Raw genomic sequence first — 19,610 nt, 5'->3', positions numbered from 1 at the left:
TCACTTCAACGCAAAATATTGGACGGCTATAAACGACCGTACACATTAACAATCTTACCAGTGTGACACAATCTGTAATTGTAATACGAGACTTCACCGACGCTCTCAAATTTTATCCGTCATCCCCATGTGATATGGTATGGATAACACAGTTTCACCTTCTTACTCTGACAACGACAGCTGTAAAAACAATGTACATGTCGTAGTAATATGCATCCTCCTGCTATACTTTTCGGCCGTACAGCCAGTGCTATCATCGGCGCTGAAGTTTTTCTTAATGTTGCGTTTTTTTTTTACTTTCGCGGCGGAATTAAAGAAATGTATAACCATCACAGTACTTGATAAATTTGCTACATGTCGCACCACTTTTTCTTTCTCTGCTGTTGCTCAAAACATAGCCTGAGAATTACTGAAATGATGCGCGATAAGTTTGGGAATTCCTAACTGAAGAGTATTTTGGCTCGGCATCGTGAGCGACCGTAAATAAGATGGGAAAATAGATTCGGGCCGTCCATGCGTTGCGCTGAACAGACAACTGGTGGTCTGTGAGTTACAGGATGTGTGCCTGAGATGGTAAACGCAATCGAGGACCGCAGATAACTAGCTGGTGTGTTGATGTTATGAAACTTACATGCATACGCTGTGGTCATCTGACGCAGGGCACGAGGAATTGAAAATATTTTAGGCAGTCTTTAGTCCTGCAGGAGGCGTAAAATACGCTGCTGCTGATGATATATGCGAGAGCGTAAGTTTTGATCGTGTTCTTTATGACAAATAAGATCTGTACTAAGTTTTCAGTCATGGTTGTTTTTCGGAATGCGCTTGAGCCGGAATTGTCAATTATGGGCGTGAGTTCCTGAACCTTGAAAACATACGATAGTACTTCAGCGCGGCTTTTCGTGCTCTAAATTGGAGTATGTTTGCACACATTATGGATTTCGAAGTACAAAGTGGTGCATAACATTGCGTTAACCTTGGTTAGGCATTTCCTCAGCTTCTCGTGTCCAAGAACGCCCTAGTGAGATGGCTTACACGTTCGACCACATGAGCAGGGCATTTAATAAAACAAGAATGAATTACTGTTCATCATTGTCAAACATACAACATCTTTTGAATCAGTCGGCTCAATAATATAATTGGTTTCCCTCGCACCTTTACCAACGAATAAGCGTTCATCGGTGTTGAAAACGCTGTTTTCTGTATTTGTGCGCTCTATAATCTTCTTCGAACATTTCGGTTGAATTGTAGCGTTCATAACTTGTCTTAGAGATATAAGTCTTGTGTGTGTGATATAATCAAGAACCTGTCGAGTGAAAAACGAATACTCTTAGCAGTTTACCTTTGTGATACCATCACAGGCTTTGTTTGCGTGTACTGCATAAGCAGCTAAGATAACATGTCAAAATCTTCCACGAGGGGTCGATAGTCTATGCATCTCCATCCTCGTTTCCTATTAAGAGAAAAAGAAGCACATTTGGTGCAAAGGGACGTGCAGTAAGCGCGTCAAAATAGCGAACAATACGTTGATATTATTACAATGATATTTAACCTTATAAATATAACCTCCAAAGAAGTTACTTGGACAACATTTTCGATGTGCCTCCTCATTTCCGTGACATTGTCACTCTAGCATGGCTATCTGGCAAAATGGCATCGTGACAGTTAATAACAGTTTACATATATTGACAAACTAGATCTATATAAAACTGTTAAATATTGAAAATAGCAATGCGCAAAAAATTATAGTAAATTTGCTCATAAGCTACGCGAACAAGTGTCCTGCGATTCACTCCTCGTCGTTGTCTTCGGCTTGCAGAACTTCGTGCAGACTCGACTGATTGCCTCCGGTTGGTGGGGTTGGCGGAGTACCTGAAAATAACCTTTAATTTCAAAGGCGAGTAGGTTATGTATAATATAACATTAAGCGTAAGCACAAATAAATAACAGGGCAATTAACCACTTAAAAGTTCGGATTTTGCACTGTCAGAATGTTTCGTGCAATCATTCCGAATCTATAAACATTGTGGTTTCACTAGCGCGTACTGTTTCAACGAAGAAAGACGCGTTATCGAACGTATAACATAGTTACTTATGCACTGCGTTATAGTTGCTAGAATCGGAATGCATATAGCTTATTGAAGCTTTCTTTCAATTATTTGTTATGATGCAGCTTCTTGTTCTTTTTTTTTTTCTTCGAATTTATGAGAATGCTGCTATAGGAAAAGAACGTGCGCATCATCATGGACAACGCTGCATGCGCGTAAACTGACCTGTCTCTGAAGAGGGAGTGCTAGGCTGGGAGATCTGGGGAACGGTAGGCACGCTTTGTGTATCTCGCTTCGGGGGCAACCCAGTAAGCCTCGTAGAAGGGCCGGGTGCCAAACCACCATTGTCATCTGCCACAGGAATAAAAGATTTACTTGGCTCAAAACACGCGAGATCACCAGCAAAAACCAAAGCAACCGCGACCACTTTTCAGTAAGCAGTACGCAACGAAGAGCGAACTAGAAACGGTAACCACGAACACGTACTCTATTCAGCGACAACAGGGTCGATTATTGTGCTTGTCGTGTACTTTGTGGAAAGGGGCAGACCATTTTGAGCTTTTTGTCTGCTCGTCATAAAAGCGCGGTGACGATCTATGCACTTTCCGTCCTGGATGCCTCAGCCTCTGAACATGTCCTGGCCTGAGTTGTTGTCGTGACATAACTCTTTGCATGATCAATTGATTTCTTAATAACCTAATCACTCATGTTCAGTACGCAAACATTCAGTGAAGCAAAAGCTGAAGGTCAAGGTTTCTGCGTACAATTTACGCCACAGCGCTTCGTCAAGGTTGCAGTGCTGCACGCAACTTGCGGGGGCGTCTTTGACTACGCTGCTTCTAAGGCGCAAATCAAACTTGTCTCTTCCAGGCGCAAACTTCTATCTAGCTGCTTTCGACGCAATGGAATACAACCGTACTTGTGAGACTATTTTAACGTTGCATGCTTCTTTACGCGAATCTACCAGGGCAAAGTAACAGTGGTGAGGGAGGAAGGGGGTAAGTGGCGCCAATGTGGTGCGACCACTGCGGCGGTTCATTCGCGTCCACTTAAATTTCTTGAAAACCATGCAAGGACAAGCTTATTTTTTCGCTGTGTATTCCATTTTATTTTCTATTATATTCCGTTATGATTACGAATTGGAAAATTTACCGTATTCTATTGGATAGTTGATGGTCGTTTTTCTAGTATAATCGTATTCGGTTCAATTTAGAAATGTCGATATTCGAAAAACCCCACTATATATTTTTGATCATCTGGAACAACACAGTGCCTTGGGCACGCAGCGACTGCTGCGACATGGCGTCATTATTTCTCCGCACTCTCGCGAAGTAGTTGCAACAGGGGTTATGGCCGCACGGCTGCACAGACAGAATGATTTGTATTCAGTACCCATATTCAGGTAGAACACTATCCCTCCAAGGCAGAGAAATAGAACGAGCGATGCTCCAATAGTTGCAGTGAAGAGTGCTTTCGCTTGTGGCGACGACTGCTTCGCGACTCTGCATACACAAAACAAACAACTCCATGAGGGCGAGTCGATCGATGGTAATTGATTACCGCAATACGAAAAACTAGAAGCGACAGATGCAGTACCTTAAGAAATACGAAAGTAAAGAGGTCATTGCGACCGGCTATCCCTTTAGAGTATAAAAAAATCCATAGGACCGAACACACAGCGTGCAAACTACTTGGTGAAAATTCCGGCTAAACATTCGAATACACTCGTTACACCAAATCGTGGCTTGCAAACTAATCCAATGTCTCCTGTCGCATTTGTTACACTGCAAGAGTACACCACAGTAAGGAGCGTCCTGTGGTGTAGCGCCTCTACCAAGTGCAGGCCCTTGATTCTTTTTGTCTGACATACAGTACACGTCACAAACAACTATTGTCAGTTTGTTTCGCATTGAACCGAAAACTCTGGCATGCAGCCCCCAGTAATGCAACTTCTTACCGAACTTTCTAGCAGTCGCCGAAGATATTGGTCATAGAAAGCCCCCCCCCCCCCCCCATTGTAGAATACCTTACTATAGTCTTAGTTGTAGAACATAGAAAGTTAGTTTTGCCTTACTCGTTTTCCGCTGGCTCTTCTTCTGCTCCCGGCTGTCCTGGGACACGAATAACTTCTGTGAAAAACTGCTTTCCCTTTAAGGTTTACAACTACTCTCAATAGTGTCTGAGCTTTTTCTTTTTTTCTTTTACGCTGATGCGCTGCCGTAAATATTCCGTTTCTGACCAAACATTACTGGACATTTTGTTTGCTACAACTACATAAAGCCAACAGGCAATGAAGCCACAGAAGGCCCAGGAAAAATTACCTGTTTATTTTAATTGAACTATGGAAATAATAATAAAAAAGAAATTAAATTTGAGGAAAAGTCGACTTGGCGCAACTGAGAGCCGAACCCACACCTTCCGCATTACGCGCGTAATGCTTCATCGTTGATCTACCGTGGTGGCTTTGTTCCCATGCACTTTCTTGGGTATTTGTGTGTCTACTAGATTTGTAGCCCCTGGTGTGCTAAAGGGGCACTAAAGGTGAGTATTAAGTCGAGCTAAATTGGAAGGTTATGCTTCTGTCATTACGAATTCTTCATTCGTCGTAAATACAGAGCTTTTGTAAACGAGAAAATGACGAAACTTGGAAATCAGAGCAGCGCCATCAGTTGTCGACTGTGGTACCTCTTATGTGTGACGTCAGCACATCTGATTCACAGAGAGCGCCCGCGACCTACCACTGCGAACGGCATCGCGCTTCTCAATTTACAGCGGCCGAGGCGGTAACATGTGGCAATTGACGTCCCACCCTGCCAACTGCGGCAGTGGAGGCTCAAGTGACCGTAACATAGTAACGTGAACCCAAGCAGAGCCTCAGGGTGACCCACGCAAGCTGAATACCTACACCCACAAAAGCAGTACGCTTTGTATATAGAGCTAAATGAGGTGTACAAACGGCAACGGCGTAGAGGACGGTCACGTGTAAATTATGTCAAGTCCTCCGCTTTGGTGGGGGCGGTTCAAATAGAGAAGCAGCAGCGGGACATTCAACGACAATATCTTAGGCAAAACAAAATGATGTACGGACATGCAGAAAACGATGATAGGATTCTAGACGAATATTCTGCCGATCTAGCTCGACTTGACACCTCCATTTAGTGCCCCTTTAATCAGCGGCACTCACTGTCAAAGCGGTGGATGCTGAAAATCCTTTCAAGGTCACGCGCCAACTTGCATCGCTTGGTTTTTCCGTAATGGCTGTCTGACCCATTTTTGAGGAGATACGGCTATTATCACTCGCGCCAATCCTGTCGTGTTTTATGCTAACTCCGCTCGCACTATCGTCAACACTAGTTCAAAATAGGCGGCGAAATGAAACACGTCACGCAGAAGCACTGCTGTGCGGCTGACCCTTTTTCTGCCGCAGTTGTCTGTCTTCTTGAGTCATCGTGAGGCCAGTTAGTCCAAAATCTACCATAGACATTTGACACTTCCTGTTTCAACTTTTATTCTTAATCTTCCATTTACTTGGAAATTTACGCTCACACAAAAGTCGCACGGCTTTATTGCATGTGATCCTGCAGCGCAGCCTGAGACTGACTCCTCAATAACAGCTGATTTGTAGCCCAAGCTTTCCTTGGGACATCTCGCTTGTTGAACCAGGATATGTAATAACCAATGCAAAAAAATGCTTTTTTTATAATAAATGAAAGGCATCTGTACTTACGTGACTCTTCCGAAGCCATCGCGTGTGAGTGTTGTGCACGAAGGTTCAGTCAGAATGTCGTCACAACCTTACAAACGTATACAGAGACCTGAACAGCCTGATCAAACTTCGTCTGGTTAGAACCAGCCTCATTCTTCTTCCTCTTCCTTCACGTTTGCGTGCCTTAATGGACCAGGGTTAAATATTTCTGTAGTATTGCGCTCAGTATGAGCTATATACAACGTGCGACCGTTTTGCCACGCGTTTTCGCGCTGCAGCTCATATTGAGCGTGATAGCACCTACCTACTTGCACTTTCTAAAGATCCCCGTCTCATAGGCAGAAAATACGATTCAAAGCAAAGGTTACAGCAACACTTGTTCTTCGATGCACCTCACGCATAAAAAAAAAAGAATCATATAGATCGACTAGGTGCCCATCATCGGACTTGCCTGTGCCTTTTCTTTTCTTTTTTTTTCAATCGTAGAACTTGCCGCTGCGTACACATTGATAAAAAATAATAAAGATAATATAATAAAAAGGCATACAGCTCTGCTAGCCTGTATTGTTTCTAAAGTTGATTGATTCGTTTCAACGTACCAAAGCAACATACTGGCTATGAGGGATGTCTCAGTGAATGGCTCCGGAATATTTTACACCAAAGCTGTCTATAGCTAGGATCCCGGGATTTCTTTTTAACCTAACGTCGACAGAAAACAATGGTGGACCGATCCCGGCGACAGTGCAGTGCAGAGTAATGGCTCATACCCCCTTAAGGCAGACACTACAAGCGTTTGGCAAAGATAAGCGTACAGTGCATACATTCTTTGGAATCGCGCATAGAACACACAGAACAGCATACGTTTTAATGATAAGGCGCTCCTGATAACAATGCGAAGCACGTAGCTCTCCCCGCAGCACATATTTCCCATGAAAGATTACGATTGTGCAAGCTGCCACGGCGACGGCAGCTTGCGACGTGAGGAGGGACGTCTCTAGTCTTTAGTATATAATATAACCAGCCTGTCAACAGATTTCATTGTTGTCATAGCACCGCCATTGCCGGCGGCGTGCTGTCAAAATTACCATTACTCCCGTTACTACAGTACCATTACTCTAAAATTACGTTATCATCATTACTACAAAGCCATAAAACATTGCATACCCCCCTCACCCCTCAGTAGTTGGACTGGTGGTTTTCAGCAGCTACGCTGAACATCCACTTTCGCAGTGCCGGGATCGCGAGTAAATTTTTTTTGAGAACCTGGGGTTCTTTAACGTTCACCTTAATCTAACTACATGCGAGATTCTGCACTTCGCCCCTGTATGCGGCCTCCGTTGTAGGGTATGAAATACGTGATTTCGGTGGAGCAAAAGAACACTGTATTGCATATTAGATTATTAGGTCTCATATTAGCAGGTACTCATATTAATAAACCATTGGTATAAAGTGTGTATAATTCCTGAAGGAGGTTGTCTAGGCAGGCCATTTGCTACACGTATATGTATGCATAGAAATGCTTTAAATAAAAAGCTTTATCGCCCGTGGAGTCGTGGTATGTGTCGCTATTATCGCTCGCGCGCGCGCGTTTGTGTCTGTGTTAGCAATTTGCTTTTTTGAGCTCCTTCGCTTTTAATATTGAATATTGTTTCTGTTGTCGCATACCGAGCGTCGGCTTAAAAGCATGGCAGTGAGACACGGCGCACATTTCAAATAATCCTGCTACCAAGTGTAGCAGTCACGTGACCTTTAATGACAAGCATAATTATTTCATGAGTCTAATAAACGCGTGTTAACGATACACTGCGAATTGTTCTGTGTGGAACATGTTTGTGTACATGCATCCTTGAAGTCAGGATTACTCAGTGATTATTTCTCGGAGTGTGTCACCTTTGCAATGAATTCACGATGTCACAAGCAGGTAGGTCCAAAAACTATATGAATCAACAGGTATTCAGACAAAGAAATTTAACAGTCGCATGCTTGGAACACTGATAAAAAGGTCGCTCAATGCGACGACGATTTCGTCAGGCCACGAAGTACCATTTCTAAGTGGTTTACTGAAAAGAAAGGTAACAAAGAAAAGTCGCCTAAAAAAGTGAGTTTCCCAAGACAAGATTGATTCACCCTGAGGCCTCCAATGTTTACCCCATCGTATAGGACATTTGGGCCGAGCTAAACCAATAATGGAAGTCGCGCAGTCGCCAAGATCTTGCAGTGCCGGGCATTAGCTTAAGCTTTTGTCCCGGCGGAAACCATATTTAGCCTGTTACTAATCATGATAGAAAAATGGCAAAATCTTTTTGGACAGAGACACAACTGATTTGAGTTGAATAGTGGCATCTGCAACGATGTGCTGTAACATGGTACGTAAGCATACGTAATGCCGAAGTTCTGCCACTTGTGATAATTCTTTTAGTTTTCTACTGGTTTCATTATAAAAAAAGCTTTTCATTTAAATTTCGCATATTAGTCTAGACACTATGAATGCAAAACATACCCGTGAAATAAATTAAACACTGTCCTGGTCAGTTGCTTAGTTCTTTAAAGCTTCAAGTTCATTTGCAGAGCCTTGTCTTGATCCAACACATTCGGTGCAGCGTCCCATGAAGTCTTATGGTAGCCCCCAGTCACGTAAAGAATCCACTGCGCCAAGGCAGCGGCCCTGGTCAGCGCAAGAGGCACCTGATCCGTCCTGGTGCAGTCACCCCGCGATATTACGCCAGCCAGGAACCACACGTGATGGTCAAAAGTACACTGCAGTGGCCCACCAGAGTCACCCTGTGCACGAAAGGAAATATCATGTGTTGCTGTCATCCACAAAAATATCCGGCAATGCTATTTTAATTCTTGAAATATGTCGATAGATTGATAAGGTTCAGCTTCCCAGCGCAGCACAGGGCATACGGCAAGAGAGGAGACTTACGCGTAAGAACAACAGCGCCGCTGACAACCATCGTCGGAGCTGTGTTCAACGTCATGCACGAGGAAGGTTGTGGTTAACAGATCGATTCATCAAAATGGAAGCTATCGGGGCGAAGTCGTCGCATTCGCCGTCTGAAATGCATAAACCTTGACACTCAAGAGTTCACTATTTGTGATTGATATGCTGTAGATTTTATTTTCTTTCCTGAAGCTCCGAAGATCCAGAGATGAATGTACTCATTCTACGCATCATTGGAGTGCAACACACAAGCAGCACGGTCTAAGAACAATTGTACAGCAAATCTTGCTATTACGTGCAAACCTTTCGCAGAGATACTCCTTCGTCGGCAGAAACCCCCGCACGTTGTTCTCCGACAAGTCATCTTACGCCGGCAATGGCATTTATACTTTTTGTTAAAAACTGTATGCAAAGGTTCGAGTGGCAGGATAAGCAATACGGTCCTCGAGTAACAAATGCCAAGATTTTGCAAGGAACTGCGCGTTATGCAGGACATTACGACTCACAAAACAGGCTCCTCGTTGCTTTCCCAGTTGGCCAGCGCACATGATGCCCACTGCAACAGCCATTTCACCGACGAAACGGGCACAGTATTGGTGTGGAAGCACAGGCATACGGACATGCATAAGCGCCCTTGGCTGGGTGCCATCACCTGCAAGTACAGCACATTGAATGCGGCACCATCTTGTTATAGCAGTTTCCCATTAGTTTCCTCCTTTGAGGAAGTGTTCGAGCTGTTCAACGTGTATGACACATTAACTAATCGAATACGTCAAAGCTGTACTGACCAAATTCGGCTGCAAACTCGGAGCGTTCATTTTCGTGGATGTACATCGACCTTCTGCATATACGTAGGAGTTCACCCCATTATTTATTATACGGTCACTTCCTTTGAATGCTTTGCGACTTTCAAAATTCCATTGCGAATTGTCGCATAAAGTTTAAGACGAGGCCCTTAATACAATCTTCCCTAGATGTCGCAGGACATATGGACATTACACAACAAAGAGGTTCCCGTGGAAATAAATTCCAGTTGCTATTTCGGCACAGCGGTCGGTAAGGCAATGAACTTGGGGACACTCAGACAAGAGCTGCCTTGGTCGATTGCACCGCCGTACGCATTGCTTTCTTCAAAGGCTGATACTAACTGCCTGCCTGCTGGTGTGATACAGAGCTTCACATCCGAACACTGGGCGCTACCATACGGTCTACATTGGCGTCTGCACAAGTTTGACACTAAAATGAGTTCTTGCATGCCACCTAAGCTCAATGGCTGTGACACGGGTTGGGTGCACATGAAACCCTTGTCACACATCGTTATAGGCGCACATCGTCGGCCATGAGAACAGCCCTGATTACGACCGCTCCTATATATCTACACGCAAGAGAGAGAGAGAGAGAGGTAGACTAGCATCTTATATGGAAACCATCAGCGATAATTCTCAGAGTGCTTTTAGTTTTTTTTTATCTTTCCATCTGCATCATCATCATGCTGTACCCCTCTTTCGTTCCTCTTTTCTTCCTCCCAGCTCTTAGCTTTTCTATATATAAAAACCTCCGTCAGTTCCTTCGAATGATAATACCTCGTGAACAAACACTGCGTTTCACCCATCTAGCTGACTTTCACTCTAAAATAACCAACAGGTCCTGTTTTATCACTTACTCTTCACGAAATCTCTTAGCTTTGGTGACGCTTAGCAACACGGCCTAATTAACACCTAGTGGTGCTAATTGTGGGGCTAATAATAGTAGCACCTGAGTGGCGGCTCGGCGTCACGACTTGGCATCATTATACATAAAATTCTCACTTGCGAAAGGTGTGTGCTAACAGCGATAGCATCACGAGACTTCGTCCCACTTTTTGAAGAATAACTTTAGAATGGGAAGAGTTATCTAACACGATCGAATTACAGGAGAGACATCAAGCGAGCGTAGGCAAGTGCACTCGTCTCACTTTGTATTCCCGATCCCGTAATCACGCAGTAGGCGCCGATGAAGTTTGCTTCTTCAGAAGGCAAGCAGAGTGGAGTAACGCGAGACAGTATTTCCACGCCGTGCATCGTCTGCTCGATGTGCAGAAGTGCGACATCGAGTGACACTCCATTATAGTAGTGGAAGTAAATCTGGAACAAAAATTTGTTGCGTGAGAAAAATGCGCCTCGTTTAAAGCGTATATGTACGTCGACACAAGTGTAGGCAGTGTACTAATTCTCGTGACGTATGATACTTGCGCACAATATTTTATTTTTTCGCATGGGTTGCCACACAGTGAAATGAAGGAACGAAATTAAAAGCATGCAGGCCTCTTTCATGCAGTTTTGAAAAAAAAAAGACTTAAAATTTACTTCCTTATAAATGACCTTTTATAAATCATTTTCTGCATATGCGCGTTACTATAACGCGTGGTGTCCCAAAGAATGTCCAAAGCAGATGATGCGCATCCGAGGCAAGTGCAAAAGACCAAGACAAGTCATGGATTTCAGATGATGGTCTTAAGATATAAGTGACTGCTGCTATAAGGCTGATGCAATCAACTGTAGCGTAGCTGCCGTTTCACTCCTTTTTTCCACCGATCATATATTTTAACAGAAATTGTGCAGTTCCTTCACGTATATCACGCAACCCGAAAATATTGTTTTTATAGTGTTTTATCGTTTTCAAATGCTCATCTCTCGCTCTCATTGCTGTTTAGTAGTCTATCTTTGTGCATAATTTTTGTAAAGTGCGAATTAGCACCAACGCTTCTATTAGACAACATTTTTTACATGTCCATAGCTTCGAATCTGTCTTTCTTTATATGTGGCCATCAGTGATATCACACCGTGGGTAAATCTTTACTGAGGCCGCTACACTCAGCATGCTCTGAAGACAGCAGATGCAATCTTTGGCTATTGTTCGTCAACGTTAGGCATGAAAATGAGGAAGACGGGGAAACCAATGAATATTCACAACAGGGTAAAAACTAACTTCAGAGTACTGTGAGGTCATCGAGAGGACACTGAAAAGGACTCCTTTTTGGCTGCCTTTCGCTAGAATAGAGTTGGCGTAAGCTTCATCTAGCAACAGGTGGGCTTCGCCTACTCGGAAGACGGTGCTAAAGCAGCGGCTAAGAACGTCGACGCAAGTACAAACTTTAAAAAAATTAAAATATGGGGTTTTACGTGCCAAAACCACTTTCTGATTATGAGGCATGCCGTAGTGGAAGACACCGGGAATTTCGACCACCTGGGGTTCTTTAACGTGCACCTAAATCTAAGTACACGGGTGTTTTCGCATTTGGCCCCCATCGAAATGCGGCCGCCGTGGCCGGGATTCGATCCCGTGACCTCGTGCTCAGCAGCCCCAAGTACAAACTTTCACTTTCTGTTATCGCCGATACTGCAAGCTGCTTTTTTTAAAAGTTTTCTAGTTTAATATATCGGTTTGGTTCGCTTTATATAGATAACATATATTTCCAAACATTTTCGCCTTGGGATGACATAGCGGATTCCACGTTTCTTAAAACGGGGCAAGTCACCGACCTATCTGAGAGCAATAGAACATCTTGCTGAGTGTTCCGTCACTGTGTTCAGCCGCCAAGATACTTTGACGATGGTGCTTTTGCTGAAAGGGTCACTAAAAATTATCAGTTCAAGGATGCTTTTGCAACATTGCCAGAATGGCTGTGTGAGCCATAAGTGCGAAATGCGAACGTTGTCTCCGAGTGTCGTGTTTCCCGGAACTATCGTAGGTTTGGCAACGCCGATCTTACCGCATCCAGAGAGAGAACATCAGTGTCAGGCCTCATGTAGTTGGTGTGGTTCCCATAAAGAACGATGGCGATTTCACTTGGTACGATGTCACTGAAGGGATTATAAAAAATTGTATGAAAATTTGGACATACGACTGAAAATACGACAGTGATGACGCGAGTGTATATGCAGGCTTCTAGAGCGAATACAATATCGGAGTTGCAGATATAACTAGTTTCACATTTCTATAAAAAATTGGGAAGAGGCACATATATCTAAATTTTCTAGAATTTGATAAAATATTGTTGAATCCGCGAAATAGGACACATTGGAAATCGCGATGAAAAAGAACGTCAAATATAGTAAACAGGTAGTTTATGGACTCCATATATTAGTTATGGTCATGATGCTAATATAGAAGGAGAGACTTAAGGCAACTGATTGTTTTATATGCAGTGCATGTTATCGTATGATTAAAAAGGATTATGTGCTGCGGGAACATTGGCTGTAACCCTCTTGCGCGAGACGAATACTTTGGCGTATTCTGGGGCAGAATGAAGGTCACGAGCACTCGCAGCTCCCAATTGGTCTCCCTCCAGATTACAAACCATTAATAAGGCGGCTTAGCTTCGGTCATGTGACATGGCCGATGGCTACGAGCAAACAGTAGATTGCTTCTTCTTTTTTCGTGGCATACATTTCACTTCATAAACAGACATGTGCAAGCAACACCACCTGATAAACGGTGCTTCTATTGTAAAGCAGGCAGCAATTGCCGAATTGCAGTGGACTTAGCGTCACGGTTTCTCTTGGCCGGGGAGGGGGGGGGGGGGGTAGTTTAATGATGGCACGCGTTTTGAACCGTTGCGATGTATAAGGAGCAGCTAGCCTCATGTTCGATGGTGAGTTTGTACGCACCCCGATGCACACGTATTGAATAAAAAAAGATCACAAAGGATATACATGCCAGCAAGGATTAACAGCTGTGTTGCGGAGTCCATTTAAGGGATCACCGGTAGGAATAAAAGCTTGACTTGGTGTACTCGGTTGACACTCGGGGAAGATCCACCTCGATCGGCACAAAGACAAGAGAACAGAAATACCCAGGAATTGCGCTGCCTTGTGGATGAGCGGTATAGACCTTTGAATTTGTTGTCTCCTATCTTCGTCCCAATCGCGCTGCGTGCTAAAATTGAATAGAAAACATTCAAGAGTTTTAAGTCCCAAAACCACGATTCGATTACGAGGTACGCCTTAGTGGACTACTCCGATTAATTTTGCAGCCACCTGGTGCCCTTTAACGTGCACCCAGCGCACAGTGCACGAGCGCCTTAGCATCCCGCTTCCTTTGTCATGCAACCGCCGCGGCAGAAATCGAACCCGCGACCTTGTTATATCGCAACGCCATAGCTATCGAGCTGCCACGGTGGTACCCACCGTGGCAGTGTTCTCAGCAAGTATCGATGCCATAACGCCGTCAGAGCTAGGTTGGCAAGGTATCGAAATAAAGGCTTAATCACCTATCTACGCAGTGCGCCGCAGTCATTACCCACTCGTTGCTCAGCAATGTGCCTCCGCACAAGTGGTTGCCGATACGCCTTCCAGGCAGGATTCGCCTCAGGGCCACGTTCCATGGGAATAAGCCGGCGTCCACCGGTGTTCCTCCAATGATGCGGCTTGTGACCGGAGGATTGAACGTGCCACATTCTCGACAAAGAGAAACAAAGATGCAGGAGTGTTTCACAAATCAAACTTAGTGGAACGCATATGCTGCAGCTGCCTATACGTTTGAGTTGGCTTTGACGTATTTGAGTGTTATCAGCGAAATGTAACTTTATTGTGGACTTGCCATAGGATTTTATAGAGACTTGCACACTGACGCTGCGACCGGAGTGACGAAGCTGCGTGACTCATTTCCTCACGGACACGAACGCACCTTGTTCTAGTGCAATGAGAAAATTTCCAAAAACACTGAGGCCTGCAGCTAGGAAGTCAAATGCATTGGTTCCTCGAACGAATGTTTTTTTAGTACATAACACTAATTTTTCTGGTAAGTGGCTGCTCTCGAGACTGTTAACGACTGAAAGCATATTTTAATGTAGCTGGGTAACTGAAACATGCGGAGCGCACTGGAGAGGGCACAGGCTCCCAGACTATGCCTTGTCCCGTGGCGCTGCGCCTTGAAATTGGGAATACTTTGCAGCACTTTCACCACTCAAAAAAGGTCACCACTCACAATATGGCTATGACCTTCATTGTGCATAGTTATGTGCCTTATAAAAAAATTCTATCTACTATAAGTGAAAAGAGAAGCTGAAAATTAGTGTTTTGCTGAAACGCAGTTTAACAGTATGCGCCTGCCGGTGACATCGCTGTGGATGTTGACGCTTGGTCATGGCTGTAGAAGTGCGGTGATAATTCGTGTGCGTCAACTTTGCACATCGGTGCTACTACGCTTGCTGTGTTGTTTACAGCTCCTGTGTGGCTTACGTTTCCAGTGCACGTGATTATAGCCTCACAAGAACACTTCTATTCAAAACCATGAATGTAAGAAATCAAACCTGTTATTGTGAACCTTAGAACTCGTTCGATTCGAAACCTGTGCATGTAAAAAAATAAATTTGACGCACAGTTTGACGGCACAATGTTCGCGCTTAGGAACTAAATTATTAAGCACGTCTCGTATAGATTAGTAATACACGTAACTGAGAAATTTTGTCTTTAAGAAGCTCTCTAGAAGTATACACGCTGCGGAAAAATCATAAGAAATAAATATAATATGATTATTAACACTTACTAGTTTTGGCTTGTTGGTAAGCATTGCTGAGATATAGATACCAAAGGCCGAAAGCAGCCAGCGTTATTCGACTCATTGCCACCGCCACCGGACATGTCGCTCCCCAGTTAGGGAACGAACATTCGTTTTCTACGGCGCCACCATTCCATTTCCGTCATTTCTGCACATGCACTTTTTTCTTGCTCACGAACGTTGCCACAGAAAAAAGAAACCGTCGGTGCCAAGGTCGGCTTTCATAAAAGCCTACAACAGGATATTAAAATGAATGAGAAGGCTCAAGAATAAGCTGACGGTGGCGAAGAAGATGAGTTGCTGCTTTTTCGAGCAAAAGCTTACAAAGCTTGTCGTGAGTCTGGTGCAGCTGGGCCGCCTTTTTTGCATACGGAAGCTGAACACGTGCTGCGAATGGCCGGTCTTGATGCTGACAAAGGTAATACATGTGGCAATAAAAAGAGATATGGTAGTGTGGGATGAGACAGCTCTCAAGTGCTAGGATATGCCTTGAGTTTCTGGAGAAATGGGCCCCTCCTAAAGAAACTGAGATAAACCTACAGCAACGCATTACGTTTTTTGGATTGTGCAGCCACTATGAGCAACGTGACGTGAATACGGCGGCGTCTTGAGAGCTCGAAATGCTCACGAATGCAGCAAGAGAAAAAAAAAAACGCCTTCGCCCGTGAAAACAATCTTCAACGGGCTCGGCATTTCGTCGGAAAGGAAAAGCCCTCTATTTCGGGTGCTTAGTTTTTCCAGCAAAATGTAGACTCTAATGGTTACTTGGCGCACCTAAGAGAGATAGAGAGAGAAATAGAAGCGTGGAATGGCAGGGAGGTTAACAAGACGCTCGTCCGGTTTGCTACACCTGGGCTGGATGAATGGGGTATGGGCCTGAAGAGAGTGAGAGCACAGTTTCGCACACAGTTTAAGCTTCGGACCGAGTCTCCCAACGGTCGCTGAGACCTGTCGACTTGAGGTACTGCATTAACACTTTACTGGGTTTCTGTGCCATTCGCACATAAGGAGCTCTATAAAATAAGACGGATGTGTGGCGCAGGGTAAAATTACCGGGGGAAAATAAGTGGCGCAATGTGTGTCTTCTTATTTCTTAAGGTATCCTTAGCCTAGCCCCACACTTCCTTCTTAAGCTATGTACCAACTAGCACAACATTACACTTTGATAAGCTCTATAAATTTTCTTGCTACGACAAATCGACATGGGCACTGCTAGCATCCATGAAATGGACTGCTGGCCTCAGGGACCGATTGTAGACGTGAAGTGATGGACAACCGCTCGTGTTCATACTAAGGGTACCCTCTTTCCTCCCTCTCCTTTCTTTCTTTTCACCCCTTAAACCCCTTCCCCAGTGTAAGGTAGGAAACCGGACGGGCGTCTGGTTGACCTCCCTACCTTCCCTTCCTTCTCTTCATCCTTTTCCTCCTCGTTACCACAACCCGTATTTATCTAGGAACCTTTATTTACTTACGTTCCTTTTTTCTTCCTCGCACCAAAAGTTATAACGTCCCACGAACCACCAAGCCGAGCGTTGTTGTACTAGTTCGCAAACTCATTATCATTATACTGTTTGAATGCTCACAGATGAGTAACACGGGAGATGTCTAAGCCATTCACGTGGCATTATTGGTTATAAGCGTACTGTTTGAATTCGCAATAAAGTGATTGCAACTGATTTCACAAATCTTCCGTCATTGCATTGTGTAAAGCTGCTGTGTACATAAATGCTAATGTATCTTTACAATCGACAACTAAACACCAACAGTGAATTGACCGTGCATCGCTACACGAGTCATGGCATCTTCCTACCAATAAATAAGTTATCAGCATGTGAATTCAGGCTTTTCAGTATGATTGAGGGTAATGTCAGAGTTATGACACATGACATTACGTTTTAGTTATCAACAATGGCCGAACATATGGGATGTGAGTCGAGGTTTCGTTAAGGGGAAGTTGTCTTCGTCAGGGCCACTTACGTAAATTTGTGCACATGCCAAACAACGTAATTTAGCAACAAGACAGAGCTAGGCAGCAAGATAGAGACTTCGAGTGATCAACGGTGGCCGAACTCCTTGCCGAAACGTTGGCTTCACGGACATTTGCCCACCGTTGATCTCACATGTCTCTATCTTCCTGTCCATTTCCGCCTTGTTACTATGTTACGTTGTATGGCAAGTGCACAAAGTTGCGTAACTGGCGTAATAAGCGCCTACAACCCGTCGTTTAACAACACGATTGCACGCACATTGCCAGTGTGCTCTTTCCGATGAAATTTATAGAACTGCGACACCTGACTTTATGCTGGCATTAGTTCACCACATTTTATTAAGATTTTTTTCAGATTTTGCTTAATAAGAGCATATCTGCATTGCGCACCTACTTGGGCAAAAAAAAATTGCCGACACGGAAAAAGAAAGAGGGACAGTCTGCGGCCGTCGGTACCCTTCTACTAGTGCCTAAAAAAAACATGCCATTGGGCTGCCACAGTATTTCTCTCCTATGCCCTCGTCCACCGCGGGAAAGCCACAGTAGACGAGGGCATAGGAGAAAAATACTGTGGTAGCTTCCCTCACAAAATTATGTTTACAGTGTGCTCAGTATTTATAAATAAGTTACAATAACGCTTAATCAGCTTCTTTCAACAGAATATGCACTTAAGTCTTCACACGTGTCAAGAATGTTGCTGGTATACTTTCGGAAAATTGGGCATGCTGAAATAGATGCATCATAAATAGTTTTCTAAGCGACTATGTTATAGAGGTTGTGTACTTTCAATGCTGAAAAAGAGAAGGGTCTAAGAAGGTAGAGCAGTTTACTTGATATATACAGATAATCATACACTGTCTCATTTTGATAAGGAAGGATGAAATGACTTGCCCTGAAGAAGGGAGCTCACGCCATCATCTTCCTTTCATATCTGATATCAGTTGTCTGCAATTTTCTATTTTCTGCCCTCAGTTTTCGCCGCGGGAAATTCATGGCGGTCACTGTTATCAAGAGCAGGAGACGGAAGGGAATTGAGTTTTGAGGTCCTAGGTGTGTAGTTCGAACATGTAACCGTTTCACCAGCATAGCTATGAGTGTATTGGTATGTTCATGTTGCGGCTTAATATAATATGCTTCAGCGAAAAAGGAGAGAACGTGAAGGAATAAATTGAAGTAAAAAAATTCACCGACGATTACGATACTCCCTAATGCAAAATGTTAGCGCAGCTCTATAGGTGTTTTCATTTCGCGATATGTTGGCTGGTGTGGACAATCTTTCTCGTGCGGCACGGTGCAAACAGAGCGAAGCGTGGCGCGACTACCTCGCTAATCGAGAGATCACGAGAGGCAACGCGTGCGTGACGCGTGGGTGCGATTGACAGCAGCCACCGCAGACAGACCTCCGCTCATGCAGGCCTTTGTTTCCATGCAGACGACGCGCGCTACGCTGGTGCCATCTCGTAGCCATCATCGCGGCAAAGCCCGTCCTGCGCGGCACTACGCTTTCCTTGTCACGCTTTTGCCATACCGTCCTCCGCCGCTTTCCTCCTCATGTTGCCGCCACAGTTCGCCCTCCGCTTTCCTCCACGCGTTCTCTTCATTTATCGCATTCTTTCATCTCACGCTCTCGCTTTCATCTTTCGCTGTGCTCGTTCACTCGTTTCCGAGAGACAACGCTGACGCCTGACGCAGGAGCGAGCGCCTAAGAGCTACGCTCTAAAATTTCCGCCCTGCAGGTCATCCGACCACAATAAATTAGGTACCTCCCACTGCCGCTTTCTGCCATCTCAGCTCGCTCTCTTCCAAAAAAAGACAACAGGTGCGGCAGCTGCACTTGCAGGCTGCAATGAAGAAATACGTTACGTTACAAGAAGCAACCGAACTTGCAAAAACACATCGGTAGAAAATGCACACAGACAGCTTGTTAAGGCACCCAAACACGCGCGCATTGATCAAAGCCTGCCGGGAGCCAAACACACACTGTCGACTCCGTCGAGATTAGGATCAAGTCGATTATTAGAGTACCTGGAAAGAAAAAGAGAAGAAAGCATCTGGGCAGATTCACGAATACTTGGCTCGCGACACTTGGCTGCGTGACCCTCGTTAGGCTCCCCTCTTGTTTCTTTCCTTCCTGCATGGCCACGTAGAGTGGGCTAATGTGACTATGCCGAGAGGCGCCTTCAGTGTCATGGCACAAGAAATGCACATTAAGAAACGCAATCCTCTGAAAGGAGCGGGCTCGCCATGGAAGCACTGGAGTGTTTCTGTTTCTTGCGTATCTGTTTCAATCTACGCAAAAGCGGCGAAGAGGTCACGAGAGTATGGACACTGGAATATATCGACAGTTTTACCAGGATGAAGGAGGGAAGGCTCAACCTGAAAACAGCA

At 44.5% G+C, this 19,610-nt stretch overlaps 2 protein-coding genes across 2 annotated transcripts; both read right to left on the bottom strand.

The window, feature by feature from the left end:
- Positions 1–1,653: 1,653 nt before the first annotated feature.
- On the bottom strand, positions 1,654–5,930 carry LOC135915449 (uncharacterized). The gene is made up of 5 exons (XM_065448527.1): positions 5,773–5,930; positions 4,120–4,156; positions 3,438–3,547; positions 2,271–2,396; positions 1,654–1,869 (listed from the first exon to the last, which is right to left on the bottom strand). The coding sequence occupies exons 1-5, from the start codon at positions 5,789–5,791 to the stop codon at positions 1,787–1,789; spliced, it is 375 nt and encodes a 124-aa protein (XP_065304599.1). The 5' UTR covers positions 5,792–5,930; the 3' UTR covers positions 1,654–1,786.
- A 1,743-nt stretch (positions 5,931–7,673) lies between these two features.
- Positions 7,674–15,382, bottom strand: LOC135915450 (brain-specific serine protease 4-like). The gene is made up of 6 exons (XM_065448528.1): positions 15,224–15,382; positions 13,947–14,133; positions 12,447–12,537; positions 10,650–10,818; positions 9,202–9,347; positions 7,674–8,532 (listed from the first exon to the last, which is right to left on the bottom strand). The coding sequence occupies exons 1-6, from the start codon at positions 15,297–15,299 to the stop codon at positions 8,296–8,298; spliced, it is 906 nt and encodes a 301-aa protein (XP_065304600.1). The 5' UTR covers positions 15,300–15,382; the 3' UTR covers positions 7,674–8,295.
- Between the last annotated feature and the right edge of the window lie 4,228 nt (positions 15,383–19,610).

This window comes from Dermacentor albipictus, chromosome 4 (genome assembly GCF_038994185.2).
Source record: "Dermacentor albipictus isolate Rhodes 1998 colony chromosome 4, USDA_Dalb.pri_finalv2, whole genome shotgun sequence".
Classification (NCBI taxonomy): Eukaryota; Metazoa; Arthropoda; class Arachnida; order Ixodida; family Ixodidae; genus Dermacentor; species Dermacentor albipictus.
Note: the sequence above shows the minus strand (reverse complement) of the source record. Positions and strands in the feature narration are given on the sequence as shown.

Coding starts and splice junctions, on each gene's coding strand:
- LOC135915449 (XM_065448527.1), bottom strand. Junction 2,397..3,437: donor AGTGTTCTACCTGAATATGG/GTACTGAATACA, acceptor TTCCTGTGGCAG/ATGACAATGGTGGTTTGGCA. Junction 1,870..2,270: donor CACTCCCTCTTCAGAGACAG/GTCAGTTTACGC, acceptor GGTTATTTTCAG/GTACTCCGCCAACCCCACCA.
- LOC135915450 (XM_065448528.1), bottom strand. CDS start 15,299: ATGAGTCGAATAACGCTGGCTGCTTTCGGCCTTTGGTATCTATATCTC. Junction 14,134..15,223: donor TTACCAACAAGCCAAAACTA/GTAAGTGTTAAT, acceptor CTCTTTGTCGAG/AATGTGGCACGTTCAATCCT. Junction 8,533..9,201: donor AGCAACGAGGAGCCTGTTTT/GTGAGTCGTAAT, acceptor TTTCGTGCACAG/GGTGACTCTGGTGGGCCACT.